The 15,041-nt window shown below is 33.0% G+C and overlaps 2 protein-coding genes across 2 annotated transcripts in view; both read left to right on the forward strand.

Moving 5' to 3' along the window:
* LOC308654776 (bifunctional heparan sulfate N-deacetylase/N-sulfotransferase 4) overlaps positions 1-15,041 on the forward strand; it is a gene marked incomplete at both ends in the record, with an annotated part of 250,397 nt that overhangs the window by 30,206 nt on the left and 205,150 nt on the right. The window lies entirely within an intron of this gene.
* Positions 5,622-6,032, forward strand: LOC308655070 (large ribosomal subunit protein eL21-like; the record flags this gene model as incomplete). The annotated part of the gene is made up of 1 exon (XM_081304844.1): positions 5,622-6,032. Exon 1 carries the CDS (start codon positions 5,640-5,642, stop codon positions 6,030-6,032), a length of 393 nt encoding a protein of 130 aa, XP_081160970.1. The 5' UTR covers positions 5,622-5,639.

A 15,041-nucleotide genomic window follows, 5' to 3' on the forward strand; every position in this document is an offset into this window, starting at 1 on the left:
GTCTTAGGAAATGTGCCAATTAAATGTAACAGATGAATATCACCAAGTGCTTAAGCTTTTAACTCCAGCTAAAGATGTATATTTAGATGGACTTTGAGATTATCTGAAATATATTTAAATATGTGAACAGGAAGTCATACTTTTAAAAAACATTTCTTAGTTATAGTTGGACACGGTATCTTTATTTTATTTATTTATTTTTATGTGGTGCTGAGGATCAAACCCAGTGCCTCACACCTGAGAGAAAAGTGCTCCACCATTGAGCTACAACCCTAGTCCAAAGGAAGTCAGATATTTTTAAGAGTTAATGTTTTATACTAATTTTATCTTTAATTTACTCTTATTTGAACTTATTCAAGTGCAGTGAATTCTTTGACAAACAAATCACACATAAAAGATATTTTAATAAACAATTGTCATTTCTGCTACAGCCTTGTTGTTCAAATTTCTGACTAAAAATCTTCCTAGCATAAACTAAAACACAGACTTAGCAGTAATTGCTTGTAACCAAATCTCTCTCATTCTCTCTCAAACACACAAACACATCATAAAGGGAATAATGAAAATCAGCTGTGTTTATAGTGCCTTGATTGATGGCTAGAGTAGGTTACCTTGAAATCAATATTATCATGTTATATTTTTCCACTCTCACATTCACCCTAGGAGGATTTTCACCTTGGGAAAATATTCTTCAGTAGGACTCGAGAAAGGTAAAGGGTATGGCTTTCTTTTAATGAGCAAGAGAAGGACTACCAATAAGGTAGGCAAGCATAGATTTTTAGGAAAAAGGACATATGGAAAAGAAAGATATGGACAATTGCCTTTTCAAGTTGTCTTAGCTTGAGTTTACTAGAAGCAGAATCCTAAAAGAGTGTTTTTGTTCAGGATATTTATCGAGTGTTTATGAACAGGGCAATAGGGAAGCAGAATGGAAAATAGGTAAAAGCCAAGGAAAAAAAGAAACCCAGCTAGAAACTAGCTTCAGTCTTTTATGATGAGAAACTTCCTCAATTACTTCACAAACATTGGCCTCGAGTATGCCGAGAGGGCACAGAAGACAGCTTATGGTACCTGCCTGGGATAATGAGGCTCCAGTCTGTCCTAGACTATAGGTGACTCTCCAGACAATGGGACAGCTGGGGTGGAGTGAAAAACAGTGCTTCTTCAGTTGTGCACTTTCTGGCAAAATTGATCTGAGCAGGGGACCTACACATCCACGACAACCATCCATGACCCTGATCCTTTGCCATTTCAATCACGTCTGATGATCATGCCTTCCCTCTCCCACATCAGTTTTCTCTTCTGCTAGGTAACACCCATCTTATCCCCCTCTTTCTATTATTTACCCACCTTAAACTAAAACAACATAAAAGAAAACAAAAGCTCTGTAAGCAAGGAAAGCAAACCCATTTGAGGTACAGGCATCTCTTCTGTAAAACTGACTCAGTGCTCCTCCAAGCAAAAGAGTCTTCTGAGGGTGATAAGAAGGTCAGTTTCTCTACTTCTGCAGGGTCACACATTTAGTATAGCAGGATAGCCCTTGTGAGAGAGGGTCTGTGTATAGCCTCCATGCCTGAGAGCCTGCCATTCTTTTCATAGATCATGCCTATGGAAACTACTAGAGAACTCTTTTGAAGTGAATTCCTCTAAAGGTGTACATTTATTGCCATCAGTCTCCTAGGGATATCAAAAATGAAGGTTTTTTTTTTTTTAATTTCCTGATCAGGGTATTTTTTTGCACGAAATAGCCAGCATGGTTTTGAACTGAAAACCTACATGAAGATTTGCGTAAGTCCCAAATTCTTCCACCACCTAGGCAGATTTCCTAGTTCCCTTTCTTTTGTAATGTTTATTTCCCATGACCCATAGACTTAAGTTCCTTCAACCCTTACACTGAGAGTGTAAAAACCTGTGGTCTCATTTATGTGAGTTGCTCTTATAAGACATCATTTGAGTTTTTCTAGATGTAGAATTGACAAGTTTTGAGTTGCACATAATCATCTTCAGTATTAATGAAAAATCGTTTTACAAATTGATTATTCCACTTTGTATTCCCACCAGGACACCAAAAATGTTCCCAAATGTTTCACATTGTTGCTAGTCCTTAACAGACCTTAACTCTTCCACATATCCTGGGTATAAAATGTTGGCCATTGCAATCCAATGTGAATCACCACTATTATTGATTTAGTATATTTTCCTATCTTTTCTTTATAAGCTATTTCTCTGAAATCTACCCAATCTTTTTAAAATCTCTTTAATTCATACATAATTATATTCTTGAGGTTTTAATATAACTCCTTCAATATCTGGCATTCATGGTGGTCTCAATCTGTAATTATTGTTGGATGTTTGGGGTTGTTTGTTTGATTGGTTGATTGTGTTTTTTTTTTCCTTCTTGCTGACTTTTATTTATGGTATCATCTTCCTGTATAGGAAGAGGTTTGGTACATTTGGCCTCTTCCTGTATAGGTTTGGTACATTTGGTTTTGAAATTGATCTATGTAAATGTGTAATTCCAAAACTTGGGACTGTTTTTCACCACAGTGAATTTAAGTTTTATCCCAGAATGAGTAGTCCCAATTGACTTGGAATGATTTATCTTTTATCCTAGGCCTCTGTTTAATTGTAGAATCTCTAGCAGACGTTCTCTGCTTAGCCTGGCTCCAAGACTTACTTTTTATCCCTGCATGACAACAAAATGGACATTTTCCCTAATGGTAAACACACTTGACCATACCCTTCCCTTTTCAGGTGCTTTCTCCTTATTGTTTTTTGCTCAGCTTACTGTTTATGTGTGCTTGGAGGTGGGGGGGTGTTACTGCTGAGGAATCAATTTTCTCTTTAGTGAGTGCAACAATGTGAAACATATAGGCCATCATAATTTATTCCAGATATTTGTGCAGTAGTAGCAGCAGGCTCTCAGCCTATCTAGCCTGTTGGAAGGATTAGTCCCTAACTATCTACTATTTGATTCTGCAGTTAAAGATACAATTCAATTTCTGCCCATGTTTTAAATAGTATCTTTCAAACTATGGAACATGAAAATAATTTAGTAGATCATAAACAGGAGGAAACAGACACATTAAATTATTAGTGTGAATTTGTTAAAATTATGGAAAGTATTAATGAGGCCTATAAAATATTTTCTGTAGTTATGATTAAAAAATATTTGAGTCACTGTTCTTAAGTTACTCTCAAGTTAGTTCTATAATATTCTGAGACCCTTCAAGCAGTAACATCTACCACTCTGAAATACCATAGCATTTTGATTATATTGTTCAAATAATGCTTTTGCAGTCAACTTTTTAATTATATCCCTTTGTTATTTCATTTATTCAATATTTATCTCATTATCAATGCCAAGCTGCCGTAAATATTTTTGGCATCTTATGTAGATCAGAATAACAAGCTGCAAGTTAAATGTTATTTTCTCCATTTTACAGAGGAGGGCACTGAGGTACCAAGAGACATTATGTAGCTTGTCTGCAATCACCTAGGTATGCATTGGCTGATTCAAGATCATAACTTCTGCCCTCCTATCTCTGAAAACCTATGTTCTTGTATACTTTATCATACCACTTTTGTATAACAGAGATTCTTGGATTTATTTTTGTAACTCTTAAACATATACTAATATTTCAATTATGACCATGATTGAGAGTCAAACTTTAAAGTATGTGTCTATTAATATTTTGTTTTTATTTTTTAAAGTTTTATCTTCATAACTATGATTTTTAACATACATTTTAAAACTGATAGGACATTTTGGGAATCTTTGTTGTCAGGGTTCAGACTGAGAGTAGGAACTATTTTTATATCCAAGCAGCATGTGTAGAGCTTAAACTAGCTGATGTTCATTTCCAATCTGTGCATCTAGGCATCCTGGGGACACAGTAAACTTGCAGAAGCGCCACAAGGTCTGTTCAATAACTGAAAGATATTGTAAAAGAAATACAGAAACACCTGTGAGACACCACCTACACTATTATTATTAAGTTTGGGGGCCTAAATGTATAATAAGGAAACTCTAAGACATTTATTTGGGTATTTTCATTTCATCAAATAAATTACTGAGACACTGAAATTACCATGAATGGCGAAAGTTTGGAAAGCACTGATATAGATAGAATCTGGAGCTAATGTCTCTGTTCAAATCACAGCTCTGCCTGTTTTAAAGATGCCCAGCACATGATGAGTAAAGCCGTTCAAAAACAAATAATAATAAGTGAACCATTCTGTCTCCAGTTGGCATATAATGGACACTTGTCAAATGACCAATGACTGAATGAATAAATGACGGAATAAGTGCTTTCACAAAAAGCCATTGCTTCATAAGAAAGAAAAAATAACACCTGGTTTTTATTCTCAAGTTGCCTTCACAAATATCTGAGGGATGTAGTCTTTCCTGTTTAAAGGTTGAGAAAATTCAAACCTATAGGCAGGGACTCAGATATCTCATGTGTATGTAATGTGATGTGTCAAGAACAAATAAATGGGAGTACACTACATTCTGGCTATGATGATCAGTAACATTCTTGGAATGAAAAGGAGAAAGATATCAAAGTTTGTGATTAACTTCAAAACAAGATATTTAATCTTTTTTCTTTATATTCATATTTCAATGATACCATTTTATTCAGAGGTAATCCTTCCCAGAGAATGTCATTAGCTAGCCTGTCAGCTCACAGCTAACCAGAAATCACCTTGAACTGATTTGCATCACCCTTGTATTTAATACTGAGGATTTTAAAAACCTGTTTGAGTTTTTCTTCAATGAATTGGGGAATTACTTCTGGAAGGCTGAGGTAGCTTGAAAAATAATTACATCTTTTTTATATGCTATTTTCAATTAATAAAAATAATAACATGAAAAGTGATTTGTTATTTATCTCATAGCTTTTCTTTCAGCATAGTTTGTCTTTTCTATAAATTGAGAGTTGAATCTAAAGATTAAATCAGATTCATGTTCAATATTTAAGGAAAATTACTTCAAAAGGGGCTTGTCAGCTTCTGTAAGATCCAGCTGTCGTTGTGTGATATTAGCAGCTGTTAATGATCAACTCCTAAACCCATTAATTCATTAGGGTTTGTGAAACTATGTCATAATTCTTTCTCCATTCATTAGCTGCAATAAATCTATGAAAAGAAACTTCTCTACTATTAGGTTACTCGGTGGTACAGTTTATTAAAAAAAGATTAAACAAATTCTGACTTATTTTTAGCAGCTAGTTTTCAAAATGCAGTTCTGGTTGACTTGCATCCTCCAATTGTGGACAATTATTTTCCTTTTGTGTTTATTATCTTTATGAGATAATGAATTTAAAAATAGTCATAGATTTAAATCCATTGAGAATTTATTGATTATTTGGGCATTATTGATGCTCAAATTATTTTGACTTCAACAGAAGGAACCTGTTTATTTTACTACAAATAACAAAATGTTCCAAGTTCATCTTATAATTTTGTGGCCTAGGACTGGATTTGGCTACTTTGTAAGGATCCTGGCTCCTGCTTCAAGGCATGGCATTTCGTGGCCACAAACTATGCTGTAGGGGATGCTCATGGGTCCCTGTGAAATATACTATTAGTATTAGTGTCACTTCTTTTCGGCCGTAAAGAGGAGAGGAACCCTGTATATGTTCTCTAGGCCTTTTAGAAAACATGGAGTTATTCCTTTGGCCACATATATGCAAATCTACAATAAGGGTGATATTGTAGACATCAAGGGAATGGGTACTGTTCAAAAAGGAATGCCCCACAAATGTTATCATGGCAAAACTGGGAGAGTCTACAGTGTTACCCAGCATGCTGTTGGCATTGTTGTGAATAAGCAAGTTAAGGGCAAGATTTTTGCCAAGAGAATTCATGTGCATATTGAGCATATTAAGCACTCTAAGAGCCGAAACAGCTTCCTGGAGTGTGTGAAGGAAAATGATCAGAAAAAGAAGGAAGCCAAAGAAAAAGGTATCTGGGTTCAGCTGAAGCGCCCACCTGCACCCCCCACCCTCCCAGAGAAGCACATTTTGTGAGAACAAATGGAAAGGAGCCTGAACTGCTGGAACCTATTCCCTATGAATTCAGGACATAATGAATGTAAAAAAATTAAAATTAAAATTAAAAAAATAAAGGCCCGTGTACTATAAAAATGATTTTTTAAATTGAAAAAAAAAAAACTATTAGTGTCACTCTTGGTCCTTTCATCAAACAGGAACAATTATTTTTGTGTTTCACACTTATATCTCCTTTCTCCCATGCTGAGAGATCTCAGTTGTACTAGGGACAAGTAGGAGCTTGCATGAGTTATTTGTCACAGCTCCATGATACCAACATCACTTGATTAGAATAACCATGTCAGTGTGATTACTGTAAGAACACAAATTCTATTCTAATTCTTATTGTTTTAAATATATGTTACATATGTAGGTACAGAGAAGTTATTTTGTTTCAAAGGCCTTGGATGATGCATTCCTATGTGATTATAAATATGTGATTATATCAACTGGATACACATTTGTGTTCCTTTATAATTTTGATTTTTAATATTTATAGATTACTCTCAAAAAATCAATATAAAAATTTATTTATTTAAAATATTTTTCTATATTTTATATTTATATTATGTGGGATTCATTATGCCATATTTGTATATGTACTTAATTTGATCCATCTCATTCATCAGTACCTTATCTTTCCCTTTCTCCTTCTAATCAGCTTTCTCTATTCTACATATTTCCATTCTATAATAATAATAATAATAATAATAATAATAATTTTATCAATAGATTATAACCACATATATTAGTGATATTTACTCTGGTATACATGTATTTGTAGAAAGCATAATTTGAAAGATTTCATTCCCCAATACTTTCCCATGCTCTCTCCTCTTCCCTCTCTCTTGATTTCCTTCCTCTACCCTATTGGTCTCCCTTCTAGAAAACTGGATTTCTAAAAAATTATGTAAAATGCATGCATGTTTCTAAAGAAATATTCAACAAACCAGGAATGCTGTAGGGGATGCTCATGGGTCCCTGTGAAATATACTATTAGTATTAGTGTCACTTCTTTTCGGCCGGAACCGCCATCTTCCAGTAATTTGCCAAAATGATGAACACATAGGGAAAGAAGAGAGGAACCCGGTATATGTTCTCTAGGCCTTTTAGAAAACATGGAGTTATTCCTTTGGCCACATATATGCGAATCTACAAGAAGGGTGAACAAACCAGGAATAGTCAATGACAGCTTGCTTTTATTTCTGCCTTCCATTTTATTGCATCAATCTCATTATAGGTGACTTTTTCAAAACTGCTTCTTCTACATTTTAGAACATAAATACATGTATATATTTACATATTGGCTACATATAACAATGGGATTTGGCAAATAAGCAATTTGTATATTTCTCAATGTCACTGAAAACATTATACAAATGTTGGTGTATGTATACATATGGATAGATGAATGTGTTATTACACACTGCATACTTTTCTCTACATTGATTTTTTTCCTCTAGAAGATAGTGATCCATAGTAATACAGAGACAACTAGCATGTGTTAGATTTAGCTTTGTAAGACAGCATCAATATTATTTCTACTAATAAATGAGTTATTCTATTTGCACATATTTATGTAATTTCTATAAATTGAGTCTTGTCAAATCATGAACATAGGTGTGCACGTGTGCACAGACACACACACAAACATACACATACGCACACTTTTAATCAATGCATTTGTTCCCTTTTCACTTCTTGCTGAATTTGTATTCTACTACTAACAGGTTTTTTTCCCCCCACTAAATTTTCTTCCTGTAGAATCTGTTCACTCTAGATGGAGTAACTCTCAGTTATTTCCAGGATTCATATACCCAAATCTTTGTGCACTATAAACTTTATAGTGAATCCCTTTGACTCACCTGTGAAATGAAATACAGGTTAAATTATTTCCAGCTTCAGTAGTTCTTGTAAAGTTGGCTGACACTCAGTGACGTGGTGTTCTTTTCTAGGGGACTCACACCCCCTGAAGCTTTCCCTTATTTCTTTTCCTACAGATGCTGAAACTGCCTGAGTCTTTTACTGAGGGAACTTTGATCCTGTCTACACATTTTGTGGTATTCACTTATGTGCTCATTCTCTTACTTGAATTTTAAATATGACCCATGTTTTTCAGTTTCTCTAAACTAATTACCGTTAATTTATGGGAATTTTAAAAAAGGAGTACTGTTGCCACCAGAATGTCAGAATAATTTTTTTTTATAACTTAATATTTAATGGGGAAAATAAAATCACCTGCTAACACACATGCTTAACAGGGTTTGAAAATAAATAACTACAAGTCATTTATGATAATATAATATTGATATTAGAGGTGTGGTCCCTTGGGGAATTTTAATTTGTTGAATGTGTGATTTAATGAATGGGTGTTAAGCCAGGTGGGTTTCCTTTACTGCAGAAGATCAGGGAGATTTGGGCTTCTCACTGTCTTTGATGGCATTCATTACTCCTTCTTTTGCCAGGAGAGTTCTCTTTTTCCATATTCTTACCCTTTTCCCCAGCCTTCCCCTGTCTCTATAGTTAAGAACAAATCTAATTGTAATGATTTTCCTAGCCAATAACTCTATAAAGATACTAAGGTGAGGCAATAACAAACATGGGAAAGTTGGAAAGGTTATTGGACTTTGTAAAATTTATTGCTGCCTTGCCTGTTTATACTTTCTCAGTCCCCTATGAAATGGTAATTGAAAATCCAATTTGACTTCTTTCATTCACTCAACAAATAGCAATTGAAAAGGGGTTGCATATCAGCCACTCTACTTGATTCTAGACTCACTAATTGTTAGTCTATTTTAGGTACATGAGGTTTTGAGTTCTGATTTTATCTTCACTTTCTGATTTTATCTTCTGATGCAATTGAAGTCAAAACATTAACAGAGAAAAACTCACCTGTGAAGTTACCTCAGATGTTTCATTTGATGACTTATTTACTCCACCAGGTCATTCTCTCCTTCTCTGGTTGCTCTCTTCACATATCCCCCCCCAACCCTGAATTTATTTCTTCTAAAGTATTCATAGGCTACTGAAGTAGGTGTGATATTGATCAGTTTTGTTGTTGAATACCTAAATCAATGATGTTGACTCAGACTGACACTGATCAGAATTATGAGGATTCTAACTTTGGCCTTCAGCTATTTAAAGAGAGTTCTTCAAACCATTTTTTAAAATTTATTCTGATAATATTTTTCAAGCATGTACAGTGTTCCAGATACTAAATTTATGCCCAGAGTTACACTAAAAAGGTAGCAGAATACAACAGTCACTAATATGGCATTATGTAAAAATGTGAATATGTAACAGATGTGATTCTGCAATCTGTATTTGGGGTGAAAATGGGAGTTCAAAACACAATTTGAGTCAAATGTATGAAAGATGATATATCATGAGCTATGTAATGCTTTAAATAATCAATAAAAAAAAAGAAGCCTCTGATCACAGAGAACATTCCAAAGAGAAAGGCATATACATACAGATGTAGATGCACACACACATTATAGGATAGCAAGAAAAATTAACACAATTCCACACTGCTGGACTGCATAAAGAAATTTTAAAAGATAAAATTATATCTTTTAGAGTTTGCTTTAGATTTATAGATTCAAATTCTGATCCACAAATTAGCAGTCATGAATACAATTCAAAATTCACCTCATGTGTGACAACACAAATTAGTAATCATATTCCAATTATAAATCCATCCATAATCTCTGTCATCCCTGTTGGTACATTTTTTTTTCATTGACCTTGACTTAACTTCTTTTGACGGCATTTCCTCGGATCACTAGATTTTAATGATTTTCTGTTACAGATTACGTTCTCTTCTCTATCATTTTCCCATGTGAAAGGAACAGTAATGACTACTATCCTTACAAAGGAGAAGCATCCCTGGAATCACAGTGTTATTGATATTAATCAAACAATTCTGTTCCTCTTCTCATGAAAGCTCTTGTAACACAAACATTCTTTCTCTTCTTCCCCCATCTTCCCTTTCTCTCTTAAAACACAGCACAGTTTATCAAGATAAATAATATATAAAAGTTGTTTCCTATAATATATTTAACTTTTGCTTTTTATTTTACTTATATTATTGCTGATGAAAAATTATCAATATGAAAATAAACAATTATGAAGGGTATCATATAATTGCATTCCCTATTGAATACCAGTGCATGTTTGAGAATTTTCTTACTATCTAAAGCCATTTCATCTTAATATATTTACATATAAGACCATCTTTAGATGTCAAGCACTTAGGAGGTAAATTACTCGTATACTATTAAGTGCTGTCTATACTGATTCTCTAAATTTAGAAATGATACACACTAGACAAAAACCCAGGGTAGAATGTTGGTTTTGACATCTGTCTATTATGTAACCTTGGAAATGTTATTAACCTTCTTTTGCAAAATATTCCTTAGGAAAGATTCTCTTAACAGTCTACTAAAATAGCTATATGAAATTCTTTATTTTAAAATACTTTATAAATCATACTTACTTGCTATTGATAGTTTTCCTTCCTCATGTATTTATACTGGTTTGATTATAATAAACATATATATGCATACTTATAATTACTTTGCTAAAATAACATAAAATATACTTTATATTAAATATATTAACAAATAAATTACTATATTAAACATGAATAATTTATAACTATAAAATATTATGACCTGGGATGTTTTAATATTAAAATAATAGGCACCTGGCATTGCAAATATCTGCTACAGGAAAAGCTATATTAAGAAATATCATATAGTAAACAACTTAGAGAAAATTTTCTAAGCAGATGAAAATATCGTTCTCATTTGAGAAGTAAAATTTTTATAATAAAAACACAATTAACATTTAGTTTTAGTAATTCTTATTTAATTAAGACTATTATGTCTTAAGAAATAATCATAGAAAGAAATCTAATCACTTATTTGAATCTTTGTTTCCAAAGACAACTACTCAAAAGCTTACAGTTCCAATTATCTTGTCCTGCATAAGGTGGTAAAAGATAAATCCAAGTTATGCTCTCATTATCTTTCTGTATCCTTACTGGTAATGACATTTTCCATTGTAAGCAGAATTCTATAATTGACTTTCATAGGATGGATTAGATTTTTTTCACTAACACACTTATTATGCAACTGACAAAGGAGGCACTGGGCAGGGAGTTATAAATCAACATGGTATTTCTATGGTCATATATAAGTGATATATTTGCATTAAGTTTGGATAATCACATGCATACACCCATATGTGGGATACTCCTACTCCTCAACTAGAAGCTCAGAAGGAATAAATATAGAATGAAAATCAGCCAATTAAGGCCTTCATTATGTTCTCTTAAAGCTAAAAGCATGCTTCTGTATTTTAAAGAATATGCATGACATCTACTTTAATACTTAAATCGAGTGGTGACTACAAATTATTTTCAAAATACATGACACTTTTTTTCTGCTTACCTCTTGTATAATTTCTACTTCCCCTTGTCCATACAATCCCTGCCTTTCAGAGTGTTCTCTCTGTTCTATTCTTGAAGAACCAGCTTATAACCTATGACCATGTTGACTTTGTCTATCACTTCAACTACAGCCTTTAAGGTTTCATAATCCATAGCAACTGTTTTCTGTTCTGTTTCTTCACATAAAATTACTACCTGTTGAAATTTATTTCTTTTGTTACTTTAATTGTTTAAGTTATACACAATCTTATTTCTACCACAAATTTGAATGTTCTTAAATACTATCATTTAACAGGATGATGTTAACTCTATGATAAACAAATGAAAGCTTCAAGTAGCTAAAATGACAAGATAATGAGTTACAATTTTACTGTTTTCTGCAACTGAAAGTAGTAGAATTTGGGGATATTAAAAGTTAAAACCATTGATCATTGATGCTCCCTATGTTTGAGAATAAAATTGCACAGTTTTATAACTGCTAGCTCATGTTTCAAAATAGCTAGAAGCATTGAGTATGTTCTCGCCACAGAGAAACGAGAAATGTTACAATTGATGGATATGCTAATTGCCCTAATTTGATAATTGCACAATGTGGATAAGTCTAAACTTCCTACCATACCCCATGAACATGTACAATTATTGTGTCAATTAAAAATGAAATAAAACTTAGGAAAGTAAATATTGTTTTTATATTTTATCCCGGATTAGAGCATTTTTTAGAAGTAGCAGACTTTTGAATTCTGAGTTTTTTCTATATAATATTAGTACGTGAACACTTCAAATATGATTCAAAATGTTGAAAAGATTTAGTAATTGTTGCATAATATTGTAACATTATTTACTCTTCACCCCATTGCTAAGTGAGTCATTCCTACCAGAGGGTTGTGGGTACAGCGAAACACAAAGAGCTGGATTGCAATTTGTTGGTCAAATTCACTCAGAGTTTGAGGAAAGGAAAACATTATAAAACACATAGAGCCATTTATTTTGGATTTACACTCAAAAGCAGAGTAAAAATCCAGTTGATGTGCATATTTGAGGAAGAAATAAGGTGGTATAATTTAAATAATAAAGACATGAAAAACAGGGGCAGTGGGAAAGAAGAAGGAGGAAAAGAAGGAGGAGGAGGAAAATAAGAAGAAGGTGGCAGAAGGAGGAGGAGGAGGAAGAGGAGGAGGAAGAGGAGGAGGAAGAGGAGGAGGAGGAGGAGGAGGAGGAGGAGGAGGAGAAATTACCATGTAGTATAATGCAAAAGAACAGAAAAAAGTGCTAGGAATTGTGAAAAGATAACCATCAGACTTTCTAGTGCCCCTGGTTCCTGTTGGAGAAATTGTGTGAGTAATTTTATGGGTTGTCAGGAGACTGAAACCTGACACTCAAGAATCAGCAGGAACTGTGCCTATAAGGTCCCCATAATAAGAAGGTTTTAGAGGTAGGGATCTCCTCCTCTAGAGCACAGTGAGGAGGGCACTTTTGATTCTGCCATTGGAGGCCCTTCCTATTTCACCACATATCAAGGCAGCACACAATATTGAGTCTCAACTTCAGGACCAAAATTTAATTAATATATAAATATCAGAGCACAATTAATTTAATATTGAGCTTTTAAGTTGTTCACAGTTGTCAAAATTTTTAAGCAATTCCTCAACTAACATATTGAGAATAATATTATTTTCTAATTTAAATAGATCCTAAAATTGTGCTTTGAAATTATATTTCTTATTACATAAGAAACATAATTTTAAATGCTTTTTAAGTGTTATTCAAATGCTACACACACACAAAAAAAAAAAACTGATGAAACAACCTGCTGCAGGTAGTTTTTTTTTTTTTTAATGCAGCTTTTCAACAGTATGTTCTCTAATGAGTATTATCATTTAATACATGACAAATGAGTCAATCCTAACTGATGAATAAATTCTGTATTATTAAAAAAATTGATTTGGGGGAAGAAAAATCAAAAGAGACTTCCTACTCCACACAATGAATCAAATAATAAGTAGATTAAAATGTTGAGTATTAAAAATAAGAACACAAAAGAAAACATTGTAATCAACATGATGAAGAAATAGTTTTTCAAAATCAAAGATATATTTATCTATTCAAAATGGCAGAATTTTGCATTAAGAATAAAGTTAGTTGACATTAGGATCCTTAAAACTTCTATGTATAAATTGACAAAGGTAATATTATGAAAAAAATTTAAATTATATAATAAATGGCAAAAAGATTTGAAAAAGATAGGTAACACTTTGCTAGTAATCAAGGAAATACAAATTGACAGGAAACATTTGCTTACAACATTAATATTATTTATAGAGGCAAGAATTATGCAAGTTGTTGAGGAAAACATCAAGAAAGTAGTCTAGCAAATATTCAGCACTGGAGATTAACCAAAATTTCACTGAAAAACTAAATCTGAAGCAAGATAAGAAAACAATAAATGTAATACATGCTGTTCTTTTCTACTCACATTTTTTTTTCAGATTGTACCTTGTGAGCATTTGATTTTTAACTGGAGAGTTAATTTTTCCCTGCAGATTGGGAAGCAAATTGCATACCTTAGAGCAAGAAAAACTTTGTTGAATTCCAGACCATCATAAATATTTACATATATATTCACATATTCTATAAAGTCACTATATAGTTTCAAAATCTATTTGAAAATTTCCAAGGATGAGGAGCTCAACATTTTATAATAGATAGGACTTCATTCGTTATTTTATCTTGAGTCTTCTATTACAAGTGTTCCTAATTCTGCTTTCTGGAGATAGCAAAATTAATTTCTGATGTTCCTGGTCTTCAGCCCTAACCTTAAGTTCTCTTTAGGATAACAAATATAACAAAATGTGCTATGTGACATTTTCTGTTTTGTTGAGGACTCCAGGCATTAAAGGATGAAACATTCTAAAGAATGAGTGTCCCATGACAGGTGGACTGTTAGGCCCTTTCTTATTTCTAGGTTATAAACTGAAAGAGAAAAATCTAAGGAGATACTAGAAAGCAGGATACATCAGAGATGGGATGAAGACATTATAAGAGAAAGGATTAATTCAGCTGGTCACATTGGCTGCAGTTGTTTAACCAGCCCTTACAGGATGTGATATCATGCTTTCTTAATATTCTTGTAGCTCTTTTCTGAATTACCCACCCTTTCTAAGTGAAAACATGAAACCTACTATTTACCTAATGTAGCATTGTTCTTACAGAAACCTGACCTGGTTTTATATTCATCCCTAATGACATTATTCATTTTCTCTTACACCCATTTTTTAAATATTGAGATCTTTCCAAACAACTAACTTTATTTATTTAAGTACCTCTCTTTAAAAATGCTGATGTGATTACTTTCAACTGTATGAATAGAATTCTATTTTATCACCTTCTTACCTTTTTGAATTGATGTTTTGGCTAGAATACCTGACCATGGGATAAAAATAAAATGTTCCAATTTTAGTGTTTTTCCCAGAGTCTGACTTGCCTGCTTGAATTTCCTTCCTTCTTTATTCCATAATGCAGGATACTGTGACCTA

Source organism: Spermophilus citellus (genome assembly GCF_964194105.1).
Source record: "Spermophilus citellus genome assembly, chromosome: 8".
NCBI lineage: Eukaryota > Metazoa > Chordata > Mammalia > Rodentia > Sciuridae > Spermophilus > Spermophilus citellus.